Source organism: Apaloderma vittatum, unplaced genomic scaffold, assembly GCF_000703405.1.
Source record: "Apaloderma vittatum isolate BGI_N311 unplaced genomic scaffold, ASM70340v1 scaffold463, whole genome shotgun sequence".
Classification (NCBI taxonomy): Eukaryota; Metazoa; Chordata; class Aves; order Trogoniformes; family Trogonidae; genus Apaloderma; species Apaloderma vittatum.
The window spans coordinates 25,076-35,080 of record NW_009708369.1 but is presented as its reverse complement, the minus strand read 5'-3'; the positions used below and the strand labels follow the sequence as shown (position 1 = coordinate 35,080).

Genomic DNA, 10,005 nt, shown 5'->3' with positions numbered 1-10,005 from the left:
CCGCGGGAAAGGGTTCACAGGTTGGCCAAAGCAATTTCGAAACTGTAAAAAACAACCCCTCATTAGCTGCCTAAATCTAATCCTCGTGTTGGGAATTTGGGAGACTGGATTTAAATCTATAGCAACATTTAATTTCATATGCACAGCGGGGTGGTTGCTGTAAGTGGAGGAGCGAGTTCGTCTGCAACACCAAATTGAATCTGAAAGTAAAATGCTTTTCTTGCCACTAGCCTCAGAGCGGTGGCTCTCCCAAGGCTTGGCTGCATCTTTTCTCTTTCAAAAGCTGCTGCTCTTCCACTTCACAGTTAAGTCCTTCCTTCAAACCTACAAGAAGAGGCCAGAAAACCAATGATGAGCTGCATCCAAGCTAGAAATTCCCAATTCTGTGGAGTAGCACCAGCAAAGCCACACTTGAGACCGTATTAGCTTTACTCTTAAAGCCACCGAGTTTTAGGCTGCTTTGCAGGATCTGGAAGCCTTCAGATTTTTGCAGACATGCATTCGAGAACTTGGAAAATGTTAAAAAATAAATAAAATATTTCAGTCATTTCTGAGGGGGAAGAAGATTAAGATGAACCCCTCATTCTTACCCAGACTAAGAAGAACCGCCGTGACTCCCTGGGGCTCATCTCTAGAGCCACAGTGGCTGAGGAGAGGAGGAGCAGTTTCTCTTTTGGGTCCCGGTGAAATCTCTGGAAACACTCCCCAAGTTTTGAAAACCAGCACCCTGCTCGTGCGGGGCTTGCCCAGCAGTTGTGCTTCTCAACATCTTCCTCTCAGCCTCCAAAGAGACAAGATGCGCTGCGGATGCATGTATAATGTAGCAGCTTGCAAAATACGTTCTCCTGAGCTTTTATTTTTTATTTTAACCCCCCCAAATCACTGTTTACTGGCAGGTTTTTGGCTTTGGCTGCTTTTGATTTTTGATTTTTTAAATTTTGCTGCATTTTTGGCTGGAAACTTTTTGGCTGGACGTTGCTAAAGGCTTTTCAGCCTAAAATGCCCAGTTTGGGGCTGTTGTTGGGTTTTGTTTGTGCATTTGGGCGGGATTTCTTTTTGGATGGAAAGGAGAAAATAACAGTGAGGGAGAGTAATTTGAAGACAGAAGTCATTGCACCCGAATCAGTATCCTTAACTAATAACCCCAGTTCTATTTGAAACCAATTTTGATCAAAATTTTCCGATTTCCACTACTATCCAACCACGCCGAGGCTGATGAGGCAGCGCCTCTCCTCTGTGCTGTTTATATTAACATACGCAATGACTTAGATCCCTGCAAAACTGTGGAGAGCTCTGCATTATTCAAGTGCTGGAGGAGGCAACACAAAAATCATCCGTGCCTATAAAAAAATTCCTGCTAGCTCTTGTTTCCTTTAATAGCTCCTTTATAGCCCAAATGTTTGCATTGGTGTGGGGTGGTGTAGTTTGCACAGACCCTGGCAGGAGGAATCCACCACTGATATTTGGCTTTTTCCTAACTGGGTGAGGCCTCCCAGCCCTAAAAATTTTGGTCTGGATGGGGAAAATGTTGGTGAACTGCGTAAAAGTGCAGGTAGGAGCATTTCCAGAGGACTGAACAGCACTGAGGTGGTTTCTGGCGTGTCTTTTAGCTGGAAAGGGTTTAAACCAAATGGTTGTGTTCAACGCAACAGTTGGGTTCAGCTCTTTATTTAAATCCAATGGTTGAGTTCAACCCAACAGTTGAGTTCAGCCCTTCATTTAAATCCAATGGTTGGGTTCAACCCAACAGTTGAGTTCAGCTCTTCATTTAAATCCAATGGTTGGGTTCAACCCAACAGTTGGGTTCAGCTCTTCATTTAAATCCAATGGTTGAGTTCAACCCAGCAGTTGGGTTCAGGTCTTCATTTAAATCCAATGGTTGGGTTCAACCCGGCAATTGGATTCAGTCCTTCATTTGAATCCAATTATTGGGTTCAACTCAATGGTTGGATTCAGCCCTTCATGTGAACCCAACGGCTGGTTTCAACTCAACATTTGAGTTCAGCCCTTCGTTTAAATCCAACCATTGGGTTCAGCTCTTCGTTTAAACCCAACAGTTGGCTTCAACCTTTTGTTGAATAAAGGGTTGCACCCAACACAGCTAAACCCTGCAGTGGGAGGGAGGGCTTCGTTCTCAAATGCTTCTGCATGGGGAGGGACCCCAGTCTGTCACTCTGAAGAGCTCTGCCACTGTCTGCGAGCTGTAGCATCCATCCTGTTCCTCGTAGCTAAATGTTTCTGCTTCTCTGTTTTGTTTTTTTTGTTTGTTTGTTTCTCTTCCAAGGTGGGCCTTAATGTTCTGGTTCAGAGAGCAAACAAGTTTACCCCCGCCACTCGTCTCCTGATCCAGAGATTTGTGCCATTCCCCGCTGTCGGTAAGAAATCACGCCTTTTCTTTATATTCAGTGTTGACTGTAAACCTGCCGGTGGCTAAAAGCTGCTGGGATGGACGCTTCTCCCGAGGTTTTTTCAAGCTGTGCTTTCCACTCTAAAGTCATTTAGAAATTGATCGGCGTTGACTGGTCCTCAACCATCCAAAATTCAAGAGTATTCAATTTGCAAGGTCTGCTTGAATCGTGTCAAATCAAATCTTCAAGCAAGTGGTAGCGTTAGGGTTTTCTTTTTGCAATAAAAACGCAATTAAATGCTCCTACTCTGAATATACAGATTTCTAAGAGCCACTGATTAAAGCCAGACTAAAGTGTGTGAAGGATTAAGGCTGCTGCTGGCTTGTTGGAGCCCAAAATAAACCCTTTTGCAGTTTACTAACTAACTGCTCGGTGTTTGAGGGGAGGGACACGCTGGACTCAGCCTTTACTGAAGCCCGTGGTTACAACATTCAGCAAAAAAGTTGTTTTACCTGTGAAGAAATCACCAGCGGCATTGGGATGGGTTTTCTTTATGGACTTATTTATTTATAAAGACGGTGCAAAAATTGTCCAAGCATGGAGGAACGCAGTAACCAAAGGGGGTTTTGCTGCCTGGTCCCTTTTCAACCTTGTTAATGCAAAACTTGCCTTTAAGCTTTTTCCTTTGCGGCACAAAGGCTGCATCCCCGGAGCTTTCCTCAAGGATGCTGAGCCTCTTTACCTGGCTGTTGCTCTCAGTTTCTCTGGTCTTTCTGCATCTCTTTTATTTGCAGAGGACTGATTACCCTCACCCTCCAGCCTTCCGTTCCCAAGTTACTGGGGTTTTTTTCCCCTTTTCTACCAGAAAAAGTAGCCTCTTGCCTTGTCTACAGAGCAGGGCGTGACAGGGATCGTGGTCCGTAGGTTGCACTTTATCTTTTTTCTGAGCACTTTTCTTGTACGCAGGGGATCTGTGATCATTATTGTTCTCCTGGAACTTTTCTGGAGCATAGTCTTAGAGGGTTTCAGCTTGCTTTTGATTTTTACAACCAGGAGGGCGCTAGAGGTGAACGCAAGCTCCGAGGCTGGGTTCAAGTCAGAGATGTACCTGGGAAGCCTTTGCTGACGAGTTAATCTATTTTCATGCCAAGGTGTAAGGAGAAAAAGGTTGCGCTTGTGTCGGCATTGATTGAGGACCCATAATTAATTTGTTTAGCCCGTAATTAGTTCTCTAGTTCTCATTTTATTTGTGTACTGTCATGCTTCGTTATGTGCCAGGACATCAGGAGCCCTCCCACTAATTGCTGTTTTGTGGTTTTGAAAACTGCAAATTACTGGTTTGCAGACCTGGACAAACTGTTTAATTAAGATGCGCCTTCCCGTTGCTTTTAAACCACCAGCCTCCAGCAAAAGGGCAGAATTTCACTTTTCCTGTGGGAAAAGGTGCACAGAGAGGTTGTGGCAGCCCCTCCCTGGCAGTTCCCAAGGCCAGGTTGGACGGGGCTTGGAGCAACCTGGGCTGGTGGGAGGGGGCCCTGCCCAGGGCAGTGGGTTGGAACTGGATGATCTTTAAGGTCCCTTCCAACCCAAACCATTCGATGAGTCTGAAAACCAGACAGTGGTGTAAAGCTCTTGCTCCACTACCATCAAATATTTTTCCCACTGACCTTGGCAGAGCTGTGCTGCTTGAGAGCAGCTGGCAAGGTGGAGGTGGGCATCAAAGCTTTATGGTCTCTCATCCCAAGGGATCATGAGAGATGGAGGCTTGGGGAAATGCAGCTTGGGTGGAAAAAACATCTAGAATCCAAGCAGAGACAGAATCGTAGAATTGCAGAATGGTTTGGGTTGGAAAGGATGTTCGTAAAGGCTCATGTGAAGCCTGGGGAAGCTGGGGTGGGCACTGGGAAAGCCAGGCTGTGGGTTCTGCTGCCCGGAGAGATGCTCTGCATGTTGTGTCTGTCTTGTCTGTGTCATATAACAGTTATCTTTGCCCAGTAAACTCAATGGTGTTTGTAGAAATGCTGCCTGTGGGGCACGTTTAACGAAAGTGCTTCCTCTGTGAAATCCCACTTTCACCACGGGACCACGAGATGAGGGCAGGGCATGGGGATGTATCTGCAGAGACCTCCAGACCTCAGTCACGATATCACAGAGTGTGGGACGTTAGGAAAGCACCCAGGTAGCCAGTGCAGGCTCCGCTTGCCGCCGTCGCTGGTGTGCCGCCGGGGCTGGTGGTGCTGGAGCAAGGTGCGAGGAGGTGGGAGCTTTACCCTCCACCAAGGGTAAACTGTAGTAGATGGAAGATCACAAGTTGGCCAAAAAGTCCTCCCCAGCCCCAGGGGATGGATCTGAGGAACCAACCCAGGTGGAACAATTTGTAGAAATGACCAAGGCTCTGCATAGCCGGCACCTGGCTGGATGCAAAAGGGGTTTGTGCTTCATGCTGGCCACCTTGGAGCATCATCTAGGGTAGTGGGTTGCTTTTCTCTCTGAACCTGGTTTCCAATAAGTGTGTTCACAGTAGTTTCCAAGCTATGTTATCACAATTTCTTTTCAAATTCTGAAAATCAAATTGTCTGCACCTCTATTTATTTATTTCTCATCCCCCCTTGTATTTGAGAAGCCTGTAAAATCCCAGCTTACCCGTAATCAGGAGCGTTTTCTGCTTTCTCAGAAAGCAGAACGGAAGCAACCAAGGCAGTTGCTTGTCTCAAACGGGCTGGAATCAGGTTTTGAATTTGAGACCCGATCGATGAATTTGAGACCTGTTCCTAATCAGATCCAGCCACCTGGAGAAGGATTTAGCTGTGATGGGAGCTTCAGGTCTGGACACCCCATCATGAGTCTCCCCAGAGCCTTGTGCTGGTGCATCCGGGCTTGGCCAGAGCTGACATGTTTTCATCCGTTCGGTCTTGACTGATAGCTGGAAGGACGGGGCATGTGAGTGTTCAAAAAGGAGAAGAAAAAAAAAAAGAAAAAGAGAGGCCAAACTTGCTTTAAATGAAATGCCTGTTTTCTTTTTCATCTCGGATTAAGGAGCTGAAGGGTTGGTAACGCCGATATTTTGATAGATGGGAAGAGTGGTCCAGTAGTTCGACTATTAAAGAGAGAGACAGAGTGTGCGTGTGTGTATGTTCCTCTTCTTCTCGAGTGTAAGGAGCATTTGTCACCACAAATCATCCTTGATTGCAGAGAGCTGCGTTCGTATAGGGCTCACCCACCCACCACCCTCAAAAAATTAGACATTTGTTATATGACATGAATTGAGATTAATTAGCGAATATTAACCCATCAAGCAGTACAGAAACACATTTTTGGAAGCCGTGGTACTTGCGGCAACAGTGGGTTTATATTAGTTGTGGTTGAAAAGTTTGCGACAAAATGTGGTGGTGATGGGGGGGGTGTGCTGGAAAATGCCAGTTATTAAAACCAAAACTTTTGTAGGAATTAATAGAGTTTCTAATGAGACACTCGCATTTCTGGTGAGACACCGGCACAGGTTGCCCAGAGAGGGGGTGGCAGCCCCATCCCTGGGAGTTTTTCAGGCCAGGCTGGATGGGGCTCTGGGCAGCCTGATCTAGTGGGGGTTGTCCCTGCCCGTGGCAGGGAGTTGGAACGAGATGAGCTTTAAGGTCCCTTCCAACCCTGACAATTCCATGATTCTGTGATTCTTTGGAAAAAACCTAAAAAGTGCCTGAGCCCCGGAGAGGAGCTGTACCTGGGAAGGGCTTTTCTCTACCCCAACTCTTAATGTCACTTGAGGAGCAGAATTTGGAGTCACCTGTGTTCAGTTTTGGGCCCCTCACTACAAGAAGGACACTGAGGGGCTGGAGAGGCTCCAGAGCAGGACAATGGAGCTGGGGAAGGGGCTGGAGGACAAGTGTGCTGGGGAGCCTGAAACCCGGAGTGGCCTGGAGCAGAGGAGGCGAAGGGGAGACCTCAGCGCTCTCTGCAGCTCCCTGACAGGAGGGTTCAGCGAGGAGGGGTTGGTCTCTTCTCCCCAGTAACAAGTGACAGGACAAGAGGAAATGCCCTCAGGTTGCACCAGGGCAGGTTTAGGTTGGATATTAGGAAAAATTTCTTCCCCAGAAGGGTTGTCAAGCCTTGGCACAGGCTTGTGGTGGAGTCACCACAGAATCACAGGATGGTTTGGATTGGAAAGGACCTTAAAGATCATCCAGTTCCACCCCCCTGCCCTGGGCAGGGCCCCCTCCCACCAGCCCAGGTTGCTCCAAGCCCCGTCCAACCTGGCCTTGGGCACTGCCAGGGAGGGGCTGCCACAGCTGCTCTGGGCAACCTGGGCCAGGGTCTCACCACCCTCACAGGGAAGATTTTCTTCCTAATATCTAACCTAAACCTCCCCTCGTCCAGTTTGAAACCGTTACCCCTTGACTTATCCCTGCCCTCCCTGACCATGAGTCCCTCCCCATCTCTCCTGTGTCCCCCTTTAAGGACACTATAAGGTATTTTAAAGACATACAGATGAGGTTCTCAGGGGAATGGTTTAGCAGTGGACCTGGCAGTGCTGGGTTAATGGTTGGACTTGATGATCTTAAAGGTACTTTCTAAACTAAACAGTTCCATGATTTTGTGTTTCTATGATCTCAAGAAGGCTGCAAAAACCACAGGTTGAGCAAGGGGAGGGAGTTTGTGTCGGAAAGGGTCCCAGGCCTGCTCCCAAATTGCTGCTATTGTGTCAGAGTTCAGAAAAATGTCATTAAATCAAAGAAACACATCTCTAACTCTGGAAAATAAGCACCCAGAGCCGTTTTCTCCCTAAAATGTGAAAAAAAGGGCAAATTGTCAGCAGGACCCTTGCTAATGGGATTTATGTCTATGGAAGCAGCCCAACCTTGTCTTAACTGACCAAAAAAAAATTAATTCGTCCCTCTTAAGAGCTCAGATCTAAGCTGTCCTTCATAGCTCAGCGAAATCCCTCGCAGCGTATTTCCATCACACCTGCTAAAATCCGTTTTTTAAGAAGAGTTTGTCTGCTGGCTCCACTAAGGGTAAATCGGACCGTCTCTGGGGTGTCCTGTCGGAAGAGGCAGCTGCCAATCAGCAGTGCCTGGCTGGCCAAGACCAACTGGCAGCCCAATGTAAGGAGCTATTTTGACTTAGTAGATCGAAACGTTGGGTGAAGGATCCCTATGGAGGGTGGGAGCATGCGTGACCCCCAACACCTGGAGATGCTGCTCTTGCGTTGCAGCGAAACCTTTCTGTTTGTGGCAGCAGATCCCTTTGCAAGGGATTATTATCCTCCTGTTAAGAAGCACATCTTTTTCTTGGTGTAAGAGCAGCTCCTTGACTTGCAGAAAGTTCTTGGCAGATTGACGTGCGCGAAGCTGAAGGGCTGTCACGGCAAGCCTGCCGTTCGGTATTGACCCGGGCCGCGTTGCTAATCATCGTGCTTTTCTCATCCTCAGCTAGTGCCAATATCTGCAATGTTGTCCTGATGAGGCACACAGAGCTGGAAGAAGGAATTGATGTTTTGGACAACAACGGAAACATCGTCGGGTCTTCCAGAATCGCTGCAAAACACGTACGTACCGGTGACGTTCCCGGGTGAGCTTGTCCACAGCCACCCTTCAGCCTCAACGAGTCTCACGGCCGTAGGAATCGATGGCTTGAAAGGGCTGGAAATAGATGAGCAGGAAGAACGAAAGCAGCGAAACTTAACATTTTCGTTGAATCCGCACGGGCAGCTGTGCAGCCACGAAGCGGGGACGACCTCGCTGGTTTGGAAGGGCGCAGCCTGACATCAGGACCTACCCTGATGCCTTCACAGTCTCGGGATTTCTTTATGGCAACTCGTAAGCAGTTCGTGTTGAGCACGAAGCAAAGAGAAGCTTACACCTTTTTCTAAATGAGGAAGACTTCATTTTCGAGCCGAGCGGCTTTTTAACCCTTGCCACGTCAGAGCCGCGTTATCGATTGCCAGCCGAAGCTTTGCGAGGGTAGCCAGATGTTTTTTATCCTCATCCTAACACCTGGTTTGTTTTTTTCTCCCCTGTAACCTCCTACTCTCTTGCCATCTGCCTCCAATTATTCCTTTTCCTCCCCTTCTTACATAGTTTTGTCTTCTGAGCATCATCTGATTGTCTGAGGCGTGTTGTTTCCAAGTGGGCTTTAATCTGAAATGTAAAGCATGTACCAAAGCACACGCCCAGGCAGAGGAGTTAATAATATAATGCTTGGCATTTCTCTCGCTCCTTCTGTCCAAGGCTCTTAAGGCACTTCACAGACAGCAATTAATGTACAGATTTACAGTCCTCGGCAAGAAATGGGAGATCTCTAATATCTCTCCATATTGTTGTTTAGCAGGGAGATTAAAACAATCTGTTGAAGGGCTCGGAGATACTTGTTTGAGCCAGTTTGCCTCACTTACATTAACTGGCTTCAGGACCCAGCTTCCCCTCCTAATCCTAATGGTCGAGAGGAAGAGAGACAACATAGAAAATAAATATTACGAGTGAAGGTACTGAGGGTGTGATTTAAGTGGAGTTTAAACAAATTTTGGACTTTCTGAGAACTTCTGCTCGGCTGCCACCTCATGCCAACGCTTCTTCCCGGATAGCTTAGTACTGGGTTTTGTCATGGAAAATTTGGCAGATCCTTAGTGTAACGCATCTGCACCTCTCTGAGACCTTCTCCCGTTTGGAAGGTCTAACCACATGCATAAGTTTCAGCATTTTCATCCAAAATCTGCAGTACCCTCTGCCTTCGCCTGCCAAAGCCCCGTGCCTGGACGCGGTGCTTGGAGCTTCCCAGATGGGTGCTAGTAAAGGGGGTTTTACACCTTGCTTGAGCATCTCTAGGTCTCACCTCAGGGTAATTGATACGTCTGGTGCTGTTTTGTTCACCAGGGAGAAGGCACCAGGGGAGGGACAACCGTAGCCCTGCAGTTGGGTGTCTGCCTGGGAGAGGGGAGCCCTGTGTGTTACGATGTTTTGCAACCACCGGTGAATAAAACCCAGAAGCAAGTCTTGGAGCAGGCACTAAGGTGCAAGTAACTGAAATTCCAAGTCAGTTGAGGGAGGAAAGGTTAAAACTGCTGCTCAGCACGTGTTGAGATATTTCACCTTACAATGTCTTCCAGAAAGCTTTTGGTCTCTCTTTCTTCCCCCAGGCAGCACTAACATGGTTGTGTAGGACTATGACGAGATGGTGGAGCCCTTTTTGGCCACATCAAGGAAGCTATTAAGTGTCTCTCTTTATTCCACTCAATCTGTGACCAAGCAGGGACTCCAACCCATCGTTTGTAGCAAGGGAGCCTGGAGAGGTTGTGCATAAATAGCTGAGAGTGGCCTTGAAAGTGTGTGTGGATACATTTGTTCAACAGAAGAAAGGCCAACCAAACCAGTTCTGTGCCCACCCGCTGATTGCTCAGTGCAGTACGTCCTGAGATTTAAGTGTCTTGTGTGTGTTTGTTTGTTTGTTTTTCCTTTTCAGGCACTGCTAGAAACGGCCCTGACGAGAGTGGTCCTGCCAATGCCTATACTGGTTCTACCTCCAATTATTATGTCCATACTGGAAAAGTAAGTGTTGGGTAGTACAAGGAGGGAGGCTGTTCAAGGGAAAGGGAGAAGAGAATCATAGAATCATAGAATCCTAGACTGGCCTAGGCTGGAAGGGACCTTAGAGATCATCTAATCCA

At 47.5% G+C, this 10,005-nt stretch overlaps 1 protein-coding gene across 1 annotated transcript in view; it reads left to right on the top strand.

Moving 5' to 3' along the window:
* Positions 1 to 10,005, top strand: part of SFXN5 (sideroflexin 5) — a gene marked incomplete at both ends in the record, with an annotated part of 41,937 nt that overhangs the window by 22,416 nt on the left and 9,516 nt on the right. Inside the window, 3 exons of the mRNA XM_009866519.1 lie at positions 2,285 to 2,375; positions 7,775 to 7,890; positions 9,801 to 9,886. Coding sequence (XP_009864821.1) covers positions 2,285 to 2,375; positions 7,775 to 7,890; positions 9,801 to 9,886 — 293 coding nt within the window. The remainder of the gene's footprint in view (positions 1 to 2,284; positions 2,376 to 7,774; positions 7,891 to 9,800; positions 9,887 to 10,005) is intronic.